This window comes from Caretta caretta, chromosome 16, assembly GCF_965140235.1.
Source record: "Caretta caretta isolate rCarCar2 chromosome 16, rCarCar1.hap1, whole genome shotgun sequence".
NCBI classification, from domain to species: Eukaryota; Metazoa; Chordata; order Testudines; family Cheloniidae; genus Caretta; species Caretta caretta.
The window spans coordinates 23,525,383-23,546,873 of NC_134221.1; the positions used below are offsets into that span (position 1 = coordinate 23,525,383).

Here is a 21,491-nt window from a genome sequence, read left to right on the forward strand (position 1 = left end):
ATCAATTTGTTAGTCTCTAAGGTGCCACAAGTACTCCTGTTCTTTTTGTGGATACAGACTAACACAGCTGCTACTCTGAAACCTACCTACAGCTGTCTGGCTCAACTTGATACCAGACTAAGTGGGTCCTACTACCTCCAACTCAAGAGTGTAAAACTGTTTGAGTGTTCCACTGAGGCAGTGAGAGCTGGGGGCAGGAGCAGAGTTGTAGCCAAGGTACAGCCAAGCCCAAGATAAAGTTTGGGTTCAGAATATTAATTCTCACATGTCAGAAAAGGCAAAGCCTGAGATGGTGGTACACTGGAACCATATCCAATGTAGGCATGCTGTGCTAGGAGCAGGCATGTCACCTGACCAAGCACAATTCATTGCACTGATAGGAGATGTAGAGTTTAGCATTGACTATTACATTTAAAAATACAGCAGACTCCAGACAGCAGTTGGGTTCCAACTGTGGCAACTCAAACTAAGGCCACGTCTACTCTACACGACTGATCGGCAGGTAGTGATCGAGCTATTGGGGATCGATTTATCTAGTCTAGTGTAGACACAATAAATCGATCCCCGATCGCTCTGCCGTCGACTCCGGAACTCCACCACCGCAAGAGGCGGAAGCGGAGTCAATGGGGGAGCAGTGGCCATTGATCCCACGCCGCGAGGACGCGAAGTAAGTGATTCTAAGTCGATCTAAGATACATCGACTTCAGCTACGCTATTCTCGTAGCTGTAGTTGCATATCTTAGATCGATCCCCACCCCCAGTGTAGACCAGGCCTAATTGTCTCTACAATAACATTTTTCTGACTTCACAGAGAACAGTAAGTTGGTATAAAATGTGTTGTGTCCCTTTCTGGAAAGGAAATACTGATCCATCATCCTTACACAAACAGGCAGCTGCTTTTCTCCTATGACTGTTGTTTTGGGTCTCAGAATCCAGAGGATAAGGGATATGCCCGTCAAGAAGTAGTGTACGGTTTGTTGGCCCAGCCACTTCTAGACGGTCTTTGAAGGTTACAATACTTGCTTATTTGCTTATGGACAAACTGGATCTGGGAAATCTTACACATAAGACCTCTACTATTAACTTTATAACTGCTCTCTCCAGCCATCTGAGGCTTATTTGAGGCAACAAACTAAATCCAGCCACTTGATCAGAATCTGCCACTAAGTAATCCTTCTCTAGAAAAGTTTAATTTTCAAAACCTTAGGTGGTGAAACTCCTATAACTCAACCAAAGAATCAAAAACTGTTTTAGAATGAAGCAAAATCATAAATTAATCTCTTGTAAAGACAAAGATGGCAACTGTCATAAATAACCTCTTTCTAAACTAGCTTGTGTAACAACTGTTTAGCCTATAGAATAGTGAGGATGCTCAGAATGGAATTTAATAAGCATGGTGCATCTGTTTCCTGTCCCAAAGTGAAACATGTGATGGCTTTCTCTTATCTGTGGGGTGTACTTGTGACTTGGCCAGATGGAAATCATTTTGCCATATTAAGGACCGAGCAAAATTGAGTGCCCTTTTCTGACTAGGGTTTTCAGCACAACTAACCATGGGTCTCGTCTTCAACACAATGACAGGCTATGCTGATGAGGTGGGCATAATTCCACGATTTTGCAAGGAAATATTCTGGAAAGTAAATCTGACTCAACAAGAGGAGGTAACATTTTTGCTTAATATTTTCTAGTAATAAAGTCTCCAGTCTCTCCATTAGAGCTGTCCAAAAATTGGCCAGGGCACCTTATGGGGTTGTCTCTCCCTCCATTAATCTGGATGAAAAGCTATCACCCCTATAAAACTGTTCTATTTTTAGTATCAGCTTCTCCCTGCTGAGGCTTGGATAAAGACAAAATATATCAGAAAAGAGTTTTGTGCCTTATGCTAGTTTTAATCCTTCCATTTAAAAAAAAGACTGTTTCTAATAAGCCATGTTTCAGATATATTGTAGGTAGGTCTATACAAATACTATCGTAAAGGATTATCTATAATAGTTCTTCCTATTAGCTGAATTGAAGATAGCATTTGCATCTGCACTAGTGACAATGATAAGCTTAAAGCTTACGTAACACCAAATGTGCACAGGGCTATATGGTATTAGGGCCTGGCATCGCATATAATGTAACTTTTTGAGATGGCCAACTACATAAAATGAGCTGCTCCATTCAGAATGCCCTGTGTTTGAACGCTAAAATGGATTTTTGAATCCCTTCTCTTCCCCCCGTCCACCCCAGTATTTGCAAATGCATTCTTCTCCCTTATTCCAACAAGTGAAACATCACATTGAGTTGAGTTACTCTGAGGTATACAGTGAGCGGATACATGATCTCTTAACATCATCCGAAGATGTTAATGCCAAGAAGAAAGCTCGAGTTTGGAAAATGTTACATATTTACCTGCAATACTGAACCCCAGCTGTAATGCCCTTCCTTGCGACGAAATGGGGGCTTGATTCTTTCCTGATTGATTGTATGTGACCTGGGCCATATTGGGCCAGATTTTCCCTAGAGCTCTAGGGAGGAATTCTCCCTTCTATTATGGTCCCTTTAGCTAGCCAAGGGAGAATCCCCCTGGTGTGAGCCTGCATCAGGCAGCCATAGGCTGTCCTACACAGGTCCCCTCAAAGCTCAACATTGACAGTGTGAGGTGGAGCCATAGTTCTCTGTACTATGGAGAATCTGGGACAGGACCCAGTTGTGGCAGGCGCAGCATGAGGTAGAGCTGCATGGCATACAATTACATTCTGTGCTCCCTAAATTACACTAGGGGCTATTTCAGCCATCAATCTTCCAGAATCCTGAGGGCACAAGGTGGCTTAAACCTTTATCCTCTTCCCCCTGCCCTATGCCTCCTGAAGGTGTCCCAGAGTCCCACCCTTAACTGTGCAAATGTGGTGGTAGAGGCAATGGTCCCAAACAACAAGCCTGTGCCATTAAACCAGTCACACTTTCCTGCTAGTTGAGGGTATCCATGTTTTGATGAGCTGATAGTAACTGTGAGCCATTTGGCAAGAGCCTGCCAGAGACCATGCCTGTAGCTTTTGGTTCCACCTGTCTCAGTTGTTCCAGTTTCATAGAATATCAGGGTTGGAAGGGACCTCAGGAGGTCATCTAGTCCAACCCCCTGCTCAAAAGCAGGACCCATCCCCAATTAAATCATCCCAGCCAGGGCTTTGTCAAGCCTGACCTTAAAAACTTCTAAGGAAGGAGATTCCACCACCTCCCTAGGCAACGCATTCCAGTGTTTCACCACCCTCCTAGTGAAAAAGTTTTTCCTAATATCCAACCTAAACCTCCCCCACTGCAACTTGAGACCATTACTCCTTGTCCTGTCCTCTTCCACCACTGAGAATAGTCTAGAACCATCCTCTCTGGAACCACCTCTCAGGTAGTTGAAAGCAGCTATCAAATCCCCCCTCATTTTTCTCTTCTGCAGACTAAACAATCCCAGTTCCCTCAGCCTCTCCTCGTAAGTCATGTGTTCCAGACCCCTAATCATTTTTGTTGCCTTTTGCTGGACTCTTTCCAATTTATCCACATCCTTCTTGTAGTGTGGGGCCCAAAACTGGACACAGTACTCCAGATGAGGCCTCACCAATGTCCAATAGAGGGGAACGATCACGTCCCTCGATCTGCTCGCTATGCCCCTACTTATACATCCCAAAATGCCATTGGCCTTCTTGGCAACAAGGGCACACTGCTGACTCATATCCAGCTTCTCGTCCACTGTCACCCCTAGGTCCTTTTCCGCAGAACTGCTGCCTAGCCATTCGGTCCCTAGTCTGTAGCTGTGCATTGGGTTCTTCCGTCCTAAGTGCAGGACTCTGCACTAGACTAGTCAGACTAGTCAGAGTCCAGGAGGAAGACCCTTCTGGGGCTCACCTATCTGAGCAATCACTAAAATTCAGCTTGGGACCAGTGTCACTTCTTGCCAAATGCCTGGCATTAGTCTTATTGCAGCAGAAGTTAGTCAGTCAGTGTGGCCCTTAATGGAGGGGAAGAACATGCTTGGGAGTTCAGAGGGTTCTGAGTGGTGGTACTCAAGCACCTGCATGGGAGAATCACTCCCTGGATCCTGATGGTGGTCTTACTACTGCATGCTGAAGCAGAGGCCACATCTGGGACTGTTAATATGGGGATGGGGTAAGAAGCTGGAGGAGTCCATTGTAGTCAGAGCAGAGACTACAGGCTTCGCTGCTGGAGGGAGAATCCAGTGTGGGAGAATGCAAGACTATTAAGATCTCTCCTTCAATCTTTGCTTGGCGTTTTCTATCATGATGTGTCTAAATTCCCAAGGTGTCCACCTTTCATGCCTTGCTATTGCTTGTGTTAAAGAAGTAACCCTAATGTAATTAATCTTCTCACACACACCCCGATTTAGCTGAAAGTACGAGAATATCCAATCCTTGGTCCTTATGTAACCGGCCTGTCTATGTAAGTATAGTCTGTTAATTTTTTTTTTTTAAGGTAGTACAGTTTCACAAACTCCTGCATCAGTTACCATCCTCCTGCCTCCACACTGTATCTAGTACAATTGTCCTACTTTTAAAGATACACTTCTGTTTGGGCAACAAACTCCAAGTTTACTGCATGCTCAGTTGTAAAAATGAAGACTGACTCTACATCTACACTACAAAAATGGCCCCACGGCAGTGAGTCTTGGTGTCCAGTTAAGACTTAGGCTCACGCTATAGAGCTAAAAATATCCATGTTAACATTCCTGCTCAGGCTGGAGCCCAAGCTCTGAGACCTGTCCCTCTTGCTTGGTTTCTGAGCCCAGGCTCTGGCCAGAGCAGGAACATCTACACTACTATCCTGAGTCAGTTAGCCAGGCTGTGAGACTTGTTGTCGTTTGTGTGCAGGGGAGGTGGGGTGTGTGGGTTTTTTCCAGTACTGACATACCCAGAGATTTCTGCACTGAAGTCAATGGGTGGCTCGCAGGTATAACAACAGTTTGTCCCTTACTGTTTAACTTTCCTTTAAACTGTCTAAAATGAGAATCTTCCCAAATCTAAACTCCTTCAGGCTTTCCTCTTGGAGATGGGAGGGCATCTAGAAACTTGGAGGCAGACCTGCCCCCACAGTCTTGATTACAGCCTGGAACTGGTGTTGGATCTGACAGGATCTGAGCTTCCGCGACTGCTGCTACTCAGAGCTGAAGTCTGAGCAGAAGTGCAGATGACCCCTTATCCTGATGAGGCCTTATTTGAGCAGTAGCCTCAGTCTAATCCAGCTCTAAACAGACTCCAAAACTTTTCTCTAGATCTCAGGATGTTGCTCTTCCCCTTCATGGTCAGACCAGTGAGCAGTTCAGTTGTGTCCTGTAGGATATAGAAGGGTGCCTCACTTTCCCACTGGGAAATCGATAGAGTTGGGGTGCATGAGGAGATGCTCCTATAACCTGGGATAACTCTGGGGTGTACAGGAGAGAAGCCTCACCAAAGAGCTTTTTAGATAGTAGGCTCAAGCTTCTAAAGCCATCAGGGCACCAGGTATCCTGCATAGTGTTACCACTAGTGGAGTGTCCTGGTGGAGAGAAGCTTAATTGTTCCAATCAAAAAGCAATGTATATAATGGCTTAACAAGTTCCTTTCAGCTAAGCCATCCTGGAAAGCTGACACTTGCTATTAACAGCAGGCTATCCACTGAATTATAGCTCTTAGCCCAAAGGCTTAGAGCTCTGGACACAAAGATGGGCCTAATTATAGGGACTCCAGACAAGTATCTGCACATGAGACCAAACTCCTTGATACTGATCTATTAAAACAGGAAGCATCGCACTTGACAACTCTCCAAGGTTTAAGCAGAGGCTGCATTAATTTCAAGGGACTAGTATTAACAGTATTCTAATCTCTCCAGCCCCAGATGAAAAACAGGGTTAGCTCAGCTCAGCACTGTGCGTGCTATGTAGCTGCATTGCACTCTGATCAACATGAAGCTATCTCATTGATTCTGCTGTTACGGTTCTCATTGTAGAATTAACTGGAAAGATTATTTCCAAGTAAAACAGATAAATACATAGCACTTACATTGTGCTTTATCTTCAAAACACTGTGTGAATATAGTTAAGAATTATCCCTACAAGATAGCAAAACTGAGGCATATGGGTGGTGTGATTTGACCAAGACCCTGCGACAAATTGGTGGTACCTTTTGAGACTAGAACTCAAGAGGTCTGGACTCACATTCCCTGGCTTAATCAGTAAACAATTGTTTCTCATACTGCAAGAAGTCTCTTCAGAACTATTGCAGATCCTGCTGTTGCAGGAGTATGTGACTCGCACAAAACAGAGAATGCAACCTCATGGCACACAAGTTGTGCAGTGTTCAGACTGACTGTATCCAGACAGCCTAGAACTGGCTTCTTAAAATCAAAATGAAGCTCCTGTACTTGTCTCTCAAAGATGTGAAAGGAGTGGCTTGCTTTAGGGGGTGGAAAACGAGAACTCCTAAGTGTTGCTAGTTCTGGATGGTAGCGTCTCATCAGCTGGACTCTGAGGAATATGCTGCCATTTTTGCAAGGCAGCATGACTCTTATGGGGGAATGGGGAAAGGAAGCCTGAGATTTGGAAACACTGGAACAACCTAACCACTGTGGCTGCATCTCTTAACTGTTCCTGTAGTTAACATTAACTTCCAAACAAGACCCTGCAGTCCTGGGCACTCAGTGTTTGCACAGCTAAGGGCTGCGTTAGTCAGCTGGTCAAATCTGGCAGGCTAGACCTCATTTTGGCCTCCTTTTCTAACACAGAAAATATTGCAGGTCCCTCATGTGGCCCAGCTGTCTGGCTCAAGATGGAGGGCTGCCTACTGGGAGCTGTGCTCACTACAGGCTATGCCTCTGTGTTTCCAGATCAGGGTGACCACGTTGTGGGACTCCATAAGCCTGTACTTCAATATGTGGGGTGTATTGCTCTCTCGACTCATTCAGCTAATTTCCCGGACCATGCTGGTACCTGGTAGCGAAAGGAGACCATCGTGCTGCCAGATGCTCTTTTTAGTCTAACACAGTTTTTCTCTTCTCTTGATAAAGTTAAAATAAACAGTCTCTGGAGTGAATTAGAGGCATCAAAATTGGATTGGCATCCAAACCGTGGAGCAGTTGGTGGTTGGGAGTCTGGGGAAAAAGAAACAGCAGGCTTTAGCTAGAGGGGACAACATCTTTATTTCCCTCATGTCCTTGACAACGAAGCAGATGTCCTACAATTATTATTTTACCTTCTAGTAATATAGTGCCTCTTTCCTATCCTCCCAGGTATGTGGTTGGCTCTTTTACAGATGTTCAGGTAAATCTGCCTTAGTTCAAAGCTCTGTTAATGCATCACTAGCTCCATCTACTGCTGTCGTCTTCCCTGCATCTTTATTCCTGATAGTGGCTAACTGGAATCTAAACTAGCTATTTCTGCTTCTCTCCAATCACCTTTATGGATGGAAATAAGTGTCCATCCTGTTGTGAAATGGACATTAAATATGCCAGGAGCTTGCCTGCTGTCCTTAGCCAAGCCATCTTTTCCTCCGCCCATTATTGTGCAGTGGACTCGGTACCAGCTGCCTTTTACTTGTATGATGCTGTGTCCTGTTGGAGATCCCACCGTGCTGTATAGCACCTTTATGGAAATGCAAAATAGTAAGAGCTTAGATATTTTTCAGGTTGGGGAAATTTGTGGGGGATGGGCATTATTTGCCTAATGGCAATACCCAAGATCAAATCCCCTTTATAGTAGGTGCTGTACAGACACAAGACAGTGCTTGCCTTGAAGAGCTTACAACGGAACTACTACAAAGCAGCTCAAGTGATTTGGGGGGGGGGAGTGGGGGAGGAGAGACAACCGAGGCACAAAGTGAACTGATTGGCTCAAGGCCATGGACCAGCTGTATGGCAGGCTTGAGAATAGAACCTACATCTCCAAACTGTCTAGTGTCCTGTCCACTGGACCATGCTACCTCTGAGTGGTATGGGAACAATTTTTTCCTCCGTGTGTGCAGGGGGTGGGCAGGAGGGGGCAGATCAGCATATGTAGGCAAAACTTTGGGGTTGCACCTCTCAAAAGGAGGTTGTGGTCATGCAGTACTTCCTAAGACCAATGAATAAGTCTAATCACAGACTGGAATGGCTAGAAATTGTACTTTATACTGCCAAATGGTATACCAGTATTGACTTGGGATGTGAGATTGAGCTTGGTCCTTCAGTACAGTGTGAACAGATGTCCATGTACAACAAAACTCAGCTGCTTTCCCACAATGCTCTCTGCTTTGCAATGAGGATGAATTAGGTAAAGAGGGACAGCTTCTGGGTCTGAAGCACTGGGTACCTGAGTGGCTCTGTCTCATGGAAATAAGTCAGATCTCTTGCCAGTGACTTGCTCACTCTAGAAAGAGATAGAGGGAGAGAGAGAGTGTGTGTGTGTAAAAACAACATTTAGGCCGTCTGTTTGTCTATTGTATTGCTGTGTTTTCTCTGGTAACCTGGTGACCGTGCCAACACCCATAGCTGCCTCTGGGGAAAGAGTGCCAAGTAAAATGAATAGTTAAGGTACCAGGCTACTAAATGTAAAAATGCTCTGATGTTCTGTTGCTCAGTCATTCAGTTCACCTGCACAAGCCCTTTCCCAAAGGTGAAGATCTGTATGCAAAAGGGGATTTCAGTAAAATTGAAACTATGGCTCAACCTGTCTGCCCCCCTGACAGTTTAAAAGGCTGTGGAGCATATCAGTGGCATTAACTTACTGAAGAATGTACTGTACGTGAATCCTGGGTAGCATCAATATTTAATCTTTTAGTTGTTGCTTAACTTTCAGGGATGACTGTGGGGCAGGTCTTAGGGGAACAACAAATGATAATTTGGGAATTAGCTGCAGTAGTGCTGTTGCTGTGATCTAGCCTGGCTGTGTTTGGGCTCTCGGGGCTTGGTGGATCTTGCACAGTATCCTGCAAGATGTGTGGTGACTCTGTCGTCAGTGTCCACTCACTCCTGCAATCCCTTCTCATGTGTGGGGCGCTGCGTGGTGAGGTACTCTGGGTGCTGAATGCATTCCAGGAGCTGGTAGTATTTATCAAACAGGGTACTGAAAGTACAAATCTTGGCACTTGCTTTGTCCTGGAGAATCTGCCAAATGCCTGCTGACATATCTAACTCGCTGAATAATTTTGTGCTCCTGCCATTTTAGCAAACTGTCCATTCCCTGTGGGCAAGTGGAAATGTTCCCATTTAATGTTCTTGTTCATCTCCTTTGGTTTGAGGCATACTTTTTTTTTTCCTCTCTCTCTACAGTCCCTAAGGAGTGAACCTCTTCTCCTGGGTCTCCTATGGATGATGCCATTAGCTGTCATGTTTTGCAGCTTTGTCTGGTCTCTCTTCCAGGGCTTCTGGACCATTTCATGTGGCATGCCTTTCTGGTTCTTTCTTTCCATAACAGTAACTTATGCCCTCTTCCAGCAATTTCAGTGCAGTTGTTTGATGGATGAACCTCCCCCATTAAATCTTATAGCAATGCACATAACATTCTCCTCTGAAAATGCAGAGGGTTTCTGTCTCTCTAGCTTGCTCTCCTAATCTGTATGCAGTGTTGTAGCTAAGTTGGGCCCAGGATATTATCCAAGTTGGTCCAGTAAAAGATATTATCTCTCCTAAACTGAATTTTTATGAAAAAAGAAAAGGAGTACTTGTGGCACCTTAGAGACTAACCAATTTATTTGAGCATAAGCTTTCGTGAGCTACAGCTCACTTCATCGGATGCATACTGTGGAAAGTGTAGAAGATGTTTAAAACATCTTCTGTATTTTCCACGGTATGCATCAGATGAAGTGAGCTGTAGCTCACGAAAGCTCATGCTCAAATAAATTGGTTAGTCTCTAAGGTGCCACAAGTACTCCTTTTCTTTTTGCGAATACAGACTAACATGGCTGTTACTCTGAAACCTGAAATTTTTATGGTATACTCAAGGCCTAATGAAATAGGCATGCTTGATCTCATCTGTCTCTACTTCTGCTCTTGATTTTTGAACTGTCTGGTCAACACTTGTCTCTCCTTCCAATCTCAGTGCTTAGTTCTAATGTCCACCAAGCTCTCTCCTGTGCGCTGGAGATAGGCATTTGTTATGTTGGCCCAAAGAACTGAGGTCCTCCAGTTGATCCTATCTATCATCAGAGAGAGAGAGAGAGCCCTACTAGCTAAGCTGCTGGCTAAATAGACTATCGAATATTCTGTCAAGGCAGCATCAGTGTACTGCAGTGTAAGCAATGCCATAGATTCACTGTCCATTTATCCCATCAACGGTGCTTGCAAATAAGCTTTGAGACTTCTTTTTTGGAAGAACGAGATTCACTAATGAATTGTGTTTCCAGGTCAACTATCTTCAAAGCCTTTAAGACAAAAAATGTCTAAGCCATGCATCTATTGTTTCCCCTCTCCTTGGCTGTTTCCACAGTTCATCTGGTTAATTCTCTTAACTGACCATGGAAATCAATTAACCTGCTCCATGCTGAGACTGACATCCTCTGCTAAATGGAACAAAATTGCTCCTTTCTCCAGTCAGGCTGAGAATGTTGGGGGGGTAGGGGTGGAGGGGGAGAATGCTGCTTCTAGGAATAGTCAAGCTGATCAAAATCAACAGAAAGCAGATTTTTTTTTTTTTTGAAGTCTGAGCCCTTCTCTTCAAAACTGCATATGGCACTGCCATGCAAAACCGTTCCGATTTGCAGGGCACATTAGGAGCTGACTGAATCCAGAATTCGGGAAGGGGAGGAGGGGAAAATCACAGGTGAGCAGAGAGAGAACCAGCTTAGGGACTGATTGTCCTTGTCTGCTGCAGCTGCTCTCCAGATTTGCTGCTAACATGTGGTAGCCTGGAGTTTGTAATGGGTATTTGATAAGGCAGAGAAATAAGTGGCTCCCCTTACCCGCCAGAGCAATTGAGGTGATATCTTGAACCGCTTCCTAGACTAAAAGGGGCAGCAAACCCAGTATCCTGGGGGGGCACTTCAGAACTAACAGTTAATGTGTCCTGACACAAACCTGTATCAGCAACACCTGCAGTCTCTTGGTAAGCTGCTATGTCCAGGCAAGTCTTAAACAGCAAAGCGTCACACAATAGCTTGGAATGCAGTCTCATTCCTTGGAGCTGATGTTCTGTTCTGTACGGGTGCTTGTATCTCCCTCCTTGCTGCAGTGTCTGATCGCCTTCCCATAGCGTGCAAAGTGATTAACCTCTGTCTCGTGGCTCATTCTTTCTCTTCTCCCTAATGGCAGGACTGTGTGCCGTGTGGGGACTTGTTTTAATGTCTGTCTCTCTCCATTGGAGAAGGTTGGACACAAGTGCACCCTGCTGTTGAAAGCAGACTAGGGGGTTAGTAATGACCCTTAGCTTCTGGGGGAGTTCATTTCACACTATGGGACTGGCTCCTGGAAAAGCTGTCTCCTGCATTCCCACTCCACTGTGTCTGTGGAGCAAAGTGTCAGCCGCGACCCTCAGACCGGGCCCAGGCCATTGCGTGTGGTGGAGAGTAGCCATTGAGGGACTGTGAGCAGGATCAGTGTGGAAACTAATTTTTGCTTCTATTCTAGACCTGGCTGGAACTTGGAAACAAGCAGCGAGCCACAGCAGCCACTAGCATGAATGAGAGATGCTCCCCCTCTCACTGTGTTCAAACTGGTAGTGGCTCAGAGTAAGGCAAGCGATCCCATTCCCTCCAGTCTAGTGACTCGGGATAGGTCTGGGATTGTTCTCAACTGGCCCCTGGAGTCTTCCCATACTGGCTTTCATGCCTGTGCAGTAAGATTTGGAGCTATTAAACTAACTGGACTAGCGTGCAGACTGCTGCCTAGCCATGTGATGATGTAGCCCTGTCCACTATGATTTGAAGGCTGGAGGCAGGAAAGATACTGAATGTTCATATGCTATCTTTGGTGGCAACAAAATCTAATCCCTTGTGTGGTCTTGCAGAGATAACACCTGGAGGAGAAGCACGTGCTCACGTGGTGGTGAGCCACGTGAATTTGGTGGACCTCTCAGGAAGTGAGCGTTACAATTTAGCACAAACCAGTGGGCTGAGAACAAAGGTTGGGTGATGCTTCTTTCTTTGGGGTGGGAGAGGATGGGAAACTGTCTAAATCCAAATGCAATATCTTCCACTGAGTTGGCATGATGTCTATGAAACTCCAAGGGAGCAGTAGCAACCTTGGAGGAACCATTAGACCTAGAACTGGGAGATCTGGTTCTGTGTCTCCAAGAGGAAAGCCAATTAAGTGTGACCCTGATCCTCTACTTATCAGAGTCCCTATCTGATACCTACCTCGTAGTGCTTGGATAACAGATTCTTGGCTGGAAAGTGTTGTAGAAGTGCAAAGTATTGATAGGTTTCAGAGTAACAGCCATGTTAGTCTGTATTCGCAAAAAGAAAAGGAGTACTTGTGGCACCTTAGAGACTAACCAATTTATTTGAGCATAAGCTTTCGTGAGCTACAGCTCACTTCATCGGATGCATACTGTGGAAACTGCAGAAGACATTATATACACAGAGACCATGAACCAATACCTCCTCCCACCCCACTCTCCTGCTGGTAATGGCCCATCCAAAGTGACCACTCTCCCTACAATGTACATGATAATCAAGGTGGGCCATTTCCAGCACAAATCCAGGTTTTCTCATCTCCTCTCCCCCCGCCCCCCCCCCCACACACACACACACAAACTCTCTCTCCTGCTGGTAATAGCTCATCCAAACTGACCACTCTCCTTACAATGTGTATGATAATCAAGGTGGGCCATTTCCAGCATAAATCCAAGTTTAACCAGAACGTCTGGGGGGGGGGGGGAAGGGGTAGGAAAAAACAAGGGGAAATAGGCTACCTTGCATAATGACTTAGCCACTCCCAGTCTCTATTTAAGCCTAAATTAATAGTATCCAATTTGCAAATGAATTCCAATTCAGCAGTTTCTCACTGGAGTCTGGATTTGAAGTTTTTTTGTTTTAAGATAGCGACCTTCATGTCTGTAATTGCGTGACCAGAGAGATTGAAGTGTTCTCCGACTGGTTTATGAATGTTATAATTCTTTTATGTAGAGACTGTCCAGTTTGACCAATGTACATGGCAGAGGGGCATTGCTGGCACATGATGGCATATATCACATTGGTGGATGTGCAGGTGAACGAGCCTCTGATAGTGTAGCTGATGTTATTAGGCCCTGTGATGGTGTCCCCTGAATAGATATGTGGGCACAGTTGGCAACGGGCTTTGTTGGAAGGATAGGTTCCTGGGTTAGTGGTTCTGTTTTGTGGTATGTGGTTGTTGGTGAGTATTTGCTTCAGGTTGGGGTCACTTTGGATGGGCTATTACCAGCAGGAGAGTGAGTTTGTGTGGGGCGGGGCGGAGGGTGAGAGAACCTGGATTTGTGCTGGAAATGGCCCAACTTGATTATCATGCACATTGTGGGGAGAGTGATCACTTTGAATAAGCTATTACCAGCAGGAGAGTGGGGTGGGAGGAGGTATTGTTTCATGGTCTCTGTGTATATAATGTCTTCTGCAGTTTCCACAGTATGCATCTGATGAAGTGAGCTGTAGCTCACGAAAGCTTATGCTCAAATAAATTGGTTAGTCTCTCAGGTGCCACACGTACTCCTTTTCTTTTTGCAAAGTATTGATGTTAGTCTCTCCTTGTTACCTCTATCTGAAAATCCCCAGTCCTGACATCCTGCTATTGATTAGACTTTTCACTGACTTTTCTCAGCCAAGTAGGTGTCTCTAAAGCATGATGGTCAACTAATCCCAAAATGTGAGCCTCCAAGGAAAACCCCACACTTAAGCAAGATGGATTATTTTAACTCTGAGAACATGGATACCCTTTGAAATATCTGGATCTCTGTGGGATACCATGTTGAGAAAAGTAACAGTATAAAACTGGCACACCTTACTCCATGTATTGTATGTTTCCTCTGTGCCATATCTGCTTACTCTACTGACAGATGAAGTCTCCTGCTACAGGTAATCCAGCAGAACTAATGCAGTTTTGGACAACTGAGCTGGATTCTGTGCTGCCACACGCATTGTGAATTTAGCTGGCAGCTTGGTTCCAGTTGCTGAATTTGACTAGGGCTGATGTGAGAATCCAACTGGTAGCCGCACCTCTAGCAGCATGTAAAATTTGCTTCTGATTTGCAAACTGGATCTGGAAGCTATTGGGAGAAAACAAGTCTTGGGATCCAGTTCTCATTTACATATAATGATGGAATGCCATAGCTGGGATCTGAAAGGCAGAAACTAAGTTAATTCAGTTAGCTTCTGTATCAAAATCCCCTTCTGGCTGTTACATTACCAAATTTACAAAAGTAACTGCATCTTTCCAGGAAGGTGCTAGTATCAACAAGTCCCTGCTTACCCTCGGGAAGGTGATCTCTGCACTATCTGAAATGTCCCTATTCAAGAGAAAGTGCTTCATCCCTTACAGAGACTTGGTCTTAACCTGGTATGGCAAGGAAACTCCTGGCACCCTCACATGGCTTTCCCATTAAAATCCCATTCTGGGCATGCTTGTTAAACATCATGGGTTTGTAACTGAAACGGAGCTGTCCTACAGGATGACTGATGGAGCTTTTAAAGCTGGACTGCAAATTCAGATTTTGAAAAAAATAGTAAGGGATTCTTCACCAAAGCCTTAGTCCAGCTGGTCTCTTGATATTGCTCCTTAAAGCTTTGCATGCTAACTGAATCTGTGCCTAAGTCTGTATTAGACACCTGACCTTTAATAAAATAGAATGAAGCAAGATACTAAAATACCATGGGCATTTTATAATTTGCCCAATACTGTAGTATCTGAGTGCCTAACAACCTTGTAGATTATTGGGCCTAATTTTAAAGGGATATTTTTGCATAGTTCTGGTTTAACAAAGTCTTTATAAACTAGCAAAAGTGTCTTCTCTAACTAGTGACTCTTGTACCTCCCCGTTACATTTTCACTTTTGCTTCTGGCTCCCATGTGAGCTTTTCTGATCAACATAAGTGAGGTACAAAAGTTAATGCTAAACTTCTAGGCTTCTTAGAGCCTTAATCCTAGAGGCTATTGCAGGAACTAGTATTCCACATGGCACTGTCCCTTTAATCAAGGGTGGGATAGAGGATGGGTGGATTTGGAAACTGGATCTTGCTGCCATTTCCCCAGTGACTCGTGGTCACTGGTAATTTGTCTTCAAAAGCCTCAAAGCAGATTTAGTAGGAGAGCCTTGGTGGTAACTCTAAGATAGCCATCATCAGCCCAACCACTGCACACGTCAAGGAAACTCTGAGCATGCTGCCCTACACCAGTCAAGCTTGCAGCATCATTAATGTGGCCAAGGTCAATGAGGATTCCAGTGCAGTGCTGATCAGAGGTATGGTGCTGAGAAGCGTCTCTTATCAGCCTGTGGTCTGGGGTTGATGCCTACAATGGTACAAAATGAAGGGAGGCAAATTATGCTGATACCTTGACATGACAGGGCAGTAAGTTAGAGGGACCCAAAGGAAATATTTCCTGAAGCCGAGAGTAGCTATCTTGTGCCTCTGCTGTATGGAGCCAAGACTAATACTGTGACTAGCTGCTTTCTTTTCCTATATTTAATATTTGCCTGAGAAATCTCCTACACTAGGGTATTGTACACATTGACCAAGTGCACCAGGGGTTTTTACTAGAGGTGGCCAAAAGTGACGCGCTCTGTCCAAAACCAGTGTTTACTGCAATTGTTCCTGTACCCCAGGGTACCTATGTACTCTGACGACTCCAGCGAACACATTCACGAGCCGAATACTCCTGTAGCTAGCCAGGAACTACTGTAGAATGTCCCACAGTGAATTTGTACTGGGACTGGAAGCAGGCAGAGAGATCCTCCGAATAGTGGAATAAAAGTACTATGTGATTCTCTTGTATCCAAAACTGCTCTACTTTCAAACCTCTCACGTTCCCAATGAACTGCTAACAAGCTGCAGGCAAAAAACCTTTTATCAGAATTATTCAAATAATTCTGTCACTATCAGATCTAGATGTCCACAGATGGATACAGTCAAGAACAAGTCGAAGCAAAAACTTAAATACGTTTTCCCAGACTGAGAACTTCTTCTTTCCTAGGGATGTTTCCCATGGAGCCCCATACTGCCAAAGCTGTCACTTCTGAAAGGGGAAGGCTTGAGTTGTTTGAATCCAATGTAACTAGTAGAGTTGACAAACTTTAAAGAGGTGTTTTCCTTCTTCTTAAGAACTGAAAGCTGAGATTGAGAGCTGCCCAGCAGTGCGGTCAAGGGATTGATGTGCTGAAATATGAAGTCAGTCTCCAAGAAATCCAGTGTCTGAAAGAAGAAAAGGAGTACTTGTGGCACCTTAGAGACTAACCAATTTATTTGAGCATAAGCTTTCGTGAGCTACAGCTCACTTCATCGGATGCATACTGTGGAAACTGCAGAAGACATTATATACACAGAGACCATGAACCAATACCTCCTCCCACACCACTCTCCTGCTGGTAATAGCTTATCTAAAGTGATCACTCTCCTTACAATGTGTATGATAATCAAGGTGGGCCATTTCCAGCACAAATCCAGGTTTTCTCAGCCACCCCCTTTCCAAAAACCACACACACAAACTCACTCTCCTGCTGGTAATAGCTTATCCAAAGTGACCACTCTCCTTACAATGTGTATGAAAATCAAGGTGGGCCATTTCCAGCACAAATCCAGGTCTTCTCACACACACACACCCCCCCCACAAACTCACTCTCCTGCTGCTAATAGCTCATCCAAACTGACCACTCTCCTTACAATGTGTATGATAATCAAGGTGGGCCATTTCCAGCACAAATCCAGGTTTTCTCAGCCACCCCCTTTCCAAAAACCACACACACAAACTCACTCTCCTGCTGGTAATAGCTTATCCAAAGTGACCACTCTCCTTACAATGTGTATGAAAATCAAGGTGGGCCATTTCCAGCACAAATCCAGGTCTTCTCACACACACACACCCCCCCCACAAACTCACTCTCCTGCTGCTAATAGCTCATCCAAACTGACCACTCTCCTTACAATGTGTATGATAATCAAGGTGGGCCATTTCCAGCACAAATCCAGGTTTTCTCAGCCCCCCCCTGCCCCCCCTTTCCAAAAACCACACACACAAACTCACTCTCCTGCTGGTAATAGCTTATCCAAAGTGACCACTCTCCTTATAATGTGTATGAAAATCAAGGTGGGCCATTTCCAGCATAAATCCAAGTTTAACCAGAACGTCTGGGGGGGGGGGGGGGGGGGGGTAGGAAAAAACAAGGGGAAATAGGCTACCTTGCATAATGACTTAGCCACTCCCAGTCTCTATTTAAGCCTAAATTAATAGTATCCAATTTGCAAATGAATTCCAATTCAGCAGTTTCTCGCTGGAGTCCAGACTTGAATTGGAATTCAATTTAATTTAGGCTTAAATAGAGACGGGGAGTGGCTAAGTCATTATGCAAGGTAGTCTATTTCCCTTTGTTTTTTCCTCCCCCTCCCCCCCCCCCCCCCCCAGACGTTCTGGTTAAACTTGGATTTATGCTGGAAATGGCCCACCTTGATTATCATACACATTGTAAGGAGAGTGGTCACTTTGGATGAGCTATTACCAGCAGGAGAGTTGGGTGGGAGGAGGTATTGGTTCATGGTCTCTGTGTACATAATGTCTTCTGCAGTTTCCACAGTATGCATCCGATGAAGTGAGCTGTAGCTCACGAAAGCTTATGCTCAAATAAATTGGTTAGTCTCTAAGGTGCCACAAGTATTCCTTTTCTTTTTGCGAATACAGACTAACACGGCTGTTACTCTGAAAAGTGTCTGAAAGAACAGCTTGCTGAACGGGAAAGAGAACTGGAAGAATCACAGAAGTAAGAAATCTCTCCCCCTCCATTTAGGGAATGAGGTTTTGATGGGCCATGTGGGTCTTCTCAGTTAAATGTTCTACTATGCTAGAAGCAAATATTTCAGAGCTTACTGTTCTGATCTTCTACTACTTACACACCACTTTCTAGTATTGCAATGCTTATATCATTGTGCTGTGGTCCTTCACATGTCGCTCATCTAGGACTAAGGCCTGGATTTTTGGGTTCCTGTTCACTAATGTTGCCAATCACACTTTTGTATACTAATGTGTGTGTAATGTTAGTGATGAAACTGTAGAATTGATATAATGGTAAGGCTGAAGACTTGTTCTAGGTCCTGGCAGGAGAAGCTGGCTTTAGCGGAACACCACAAGACGGAAGAGGAGCAAGAACTGCAGGTATGGAGAGTGAAGCATATATCCTACGTAGTCAGAGTGAGGGGAGGCTCTCCTAACCAGCAGAGGCTGGTGACCTCTCTCTAAATGTGTGGATAAGACTGATACAGGTGAGGTCAGAGTCAGCTTGCAGAAGCAGGAAAAGATCCTAATGTGTAACTCACTTTATGGGAATCAAAGCAATCCCCATCAGTCCTGAAAAACTACCAGCAAGATGGGGTGGAGGTGGAATATTAAACTTGCTATCCTCTGTACAGGATCAAACTGTCTGAATGGGAAGGCGGGTTCTGTGACAGAACTTGTCTCATACAAAATCCTATTGCAGTAAGAGCTCTAACTGGAGAAACTGATTGCACAAAAATAGGTGAGACAACTTGTTGCCATAACACTCTTTCCAGCTTACAACAGAGGCTGCTATTCCATTGGGTATCTGTATGTACCACAGAACAATATACAGCTTTAAATTTTCAGTGTACTTCTATTGTATTTGAGAACACTGGTGCCCTCTAGTGGCCAATCCAGCTTTGACATCTGTCAGTTGAAGTTACTGCCTGGTAGTAGGGACTGTCTGAAGGTTAGAAGGAGTTCTGTTTCTGAGGCCTCCTTTTAAATACGAAATCCCCTAACTGTGAGAAGGGAGGGCTAGGTTCTCATCTGTTAGCCATAACCCACTAGCCGCTCATGACTAAAACCCTGTTCTATCTGCTGCCTCCTCATAGAAAGCTGGAGTGTGCTTTAAAGTTGACAACCATCTACCAAACCTAGTAAATCTAAACGAAGATCCACCACTGTCAGAGATGCTTCTCTATATCATCAAAGAGGGAGAAACCTCAGTGGGGAGTCTTCATCCAGACTCTGAGCATGACATCCATGCTCAAATAAATTGGTTAGTCTCTAAGGTGCCACAAGTACTCCTTTTCTTTATCCAGCTGACAGGTGCACTCATTTCAGAGGACCACTGGTAAGTCCTCTTAAAGTTGACACCATTTTAAAACCACCTATAGGGGAGATCTCCCTGAGCTCCAAGCAGGCCTTCTAGCCAGAGTCTAAACTGCTGAATTTCCCCACTGAACTCCTGAACGTGGACTTTCTTCCCAAAGGTTGCTAGCTTCTCAGTCGTGTGCCGCTCTGCTTGAGCTAGGGGAGCTGTCCATGCTGGTGGCAGATGTACATACCAGACTATAGCTGGGTTCTAGTCCCCCCCCAAAAAAAAAAAAAAGTGTCACTTTTCAAACTGCTTCTTACTCAACAGGTCCTGCTACCTGTGGGTAGTCAGACCTAGCTGGTGAAGTTGGTTACTATTGCTTTATTCTCTGGCTGGCCTGGCAGAGCCATCACAGCTGTGAAAGAGATGGATTCTCTGACCTGGGCATCAGAATGGCCTGTGGCACTCCAGTTATAGCCATCCACTGCCTCAGAGCACAATTTGAAGTAGATGGGGTGATAGCTGTAAAACCCTAATGGCTGAGTTTAGCCCGGCAGAACCTTTATTACTGAGGATGAAAGATGACTGCTTGATACTGTGGTCCCAGGCTGAGTTCGAAGGGCTGACATGTAGAAAAATGTCTTTACTTGTAAACATTTGATGGAGGGACTGAGACCATGATCCAGGAATGCCATGGTGCTATTTGCAGTCTCTTTTCAGAATAGAGCTGCACTTCACCTTGTGGGATCCAAAATATGTCCACTTCTGCCTTGGGGTTAGCTTTGAAATAAGAACCATAACACTAGCAGATACTTACTGTATCCTCTTGAAGACTAGTGCAATTTCTCACAAGCTTATCTGTTGTGTATCTCTGAAGGACTCATGATCTTACTCTGCAAAAAGCTGCACTCTGTGTCTAGTGGAAGTTAGGCCTAACAGCTGATTTTTCTCTTCTTTGCTCCCATCACCAATGAGCAAGGAGTGGTCATCTTAAGTCCTATCCCGGATGCCAGGACACTTGTGAATGGAAACCTCCTAGTTGAGGCAGTCACCCTACACCATGTAGGGATCCTAGTCTACTGCTCAGTGTTGATAAATGCAAAGTAATGCATGTTGGAAAACATAATCCCAAGTATACATACGAAATGGTGGGGTCTAAATTAGCTGTTAACACTTGAAGTCATCGTGCACAGTTCTCTGAAAACATTTGTTCAATGTGCAGTGGCAGTCAAAAAAAGCTAACAATGATAGGAACCGTAAGGAAAGGGATCGATAATAAAGCAGAATATATAATTCTACTGTGTACATTCATGGTACACCCACACCTTGAATATTGTGTGCAGTTCTGGTTGCCTCATATTGAAAAACATATATTAGAATTCAAAAAGGTGCAGAAGAGAGGGGCAGTGAAAATGATGAGGGGTATGGAACAGCTGCCATATAAAGAGAGATTAAAAAGACTGGGACTGGTCAATTTAGAAAAGAGACAGCTAAGGGGGGGAGATGCTAGAGGTCTATTAAAGTCATGAATGGTGGGGAGAAAGTGAATGGGGAAGTGTGTTACCTCTTCACATAACACAAGAATCAGGGTTCGCCTGATGAAATTAATAGGCAGCAGGCTTAAAACAAAGTGTTTATTTCTTCACACAATGCACAGTCAACATGTGGAATTTATTGCCACGGGATGTTGTGAAGGCCAAAAGTATAACTGGCTTCAAAAAGAATTAGACAAGTTCACACAAGATGGGTCCATCAATGGCAAGATGGTCAGTGATGCAACCCCATGCTCCTGATGTCTCCAAACCCCCAATTGCCAAAGCTAAGACTGGACAACAGGATGGATCACTTAAAATTGATCTGTTCTGCTTGTTCTCTCTGAAGCATCTGGTACCAGCCACTGTCAGAGACAAGATACTGGGCTAGATGGACCGTTGGTCTGACCCAGTATGGCCATTCTTGTGTGCCTATGTACAGTCAGTAGCTAACATGCCGTTCCCCATGATTTTGTGTAAAGTGTGTATGGGACAGATGGGGAACTAAACTGCAGAAAGACTCTTAAACCATTAAAGCTATAGCTGCTGTTCTTGTCCCTTATTCCTGATCTTTACAAGCCTTGAAAAGAGAGAGTTCTTGGTATCTAAAGGGGGTTGTGTGTGAGGCAAACCCACTTTGCCAGTGACTACCTTGCTGTGTGTGAATCCCTATTGTAATACCAAATCCGTGACCCTGAGGTTCACTCAAGCCCTTTTCAAGGGCAATCTTATTGAACAGGGAAAAACACTCTTAAAATCAATAACTGGTTAATAGT

The 21,491-nt window shown here is 44.6% G+C and overlaps 1 protein-coding gene across 1 annotated transcript in view; it reads left to right on the forward strand.

Annotated features, from left to right (window-relative positions):
• The first annotated feature begins 265 nt into the window (after window positions 1–265).
• The window catches only part of LOC125623653 (kinesin-like protein KIF14), a 35,433-nt gene continuing 14,207 nt past the window's right edge, over window positions 266–21,491 (forward strand). The window contains 17 exon segments of the mRNA XM_075120596.1: window positions 266–317; window positions 823–1,000; window positions 1,002–1,064; window positions 1,574–1,661; window positions 2,233–2,370; window positions 4,379–4,431; window positions 7,252–7,282; window positions 11,560–11,647; window positions 11,939–12,054; window positions 14,342–14,460; window positions 15,026–15,035; window positions 15,208–15,378; window positions 16,230–16,327; window positions 18,180–18,261; window positions 18,978–19,130; window positions 19,188–19,219; window positions 20,143–20,245. Of these exon segments, the coding sequence (XP_074976697.1) occupies window positions 266–317; window positions 823–1,000; window positions 1,002–1,064; window positions 1,574–1,661; window positions 2,233–2,370; window positions 4,379–4,431; window positions 7,252–7,282; window positions 11,560–11,647; window positions 11,939–12,054; window positions 14,342–14,460; window positions 15,026–15,035; window positions 15,208–15,378; window positions 16,230–16,327; window positions 18,180–18,261; window positions 18,978–19,130; window positions 19,188–19,219; window positions 20,143–20,245 (1,575 nt within the window).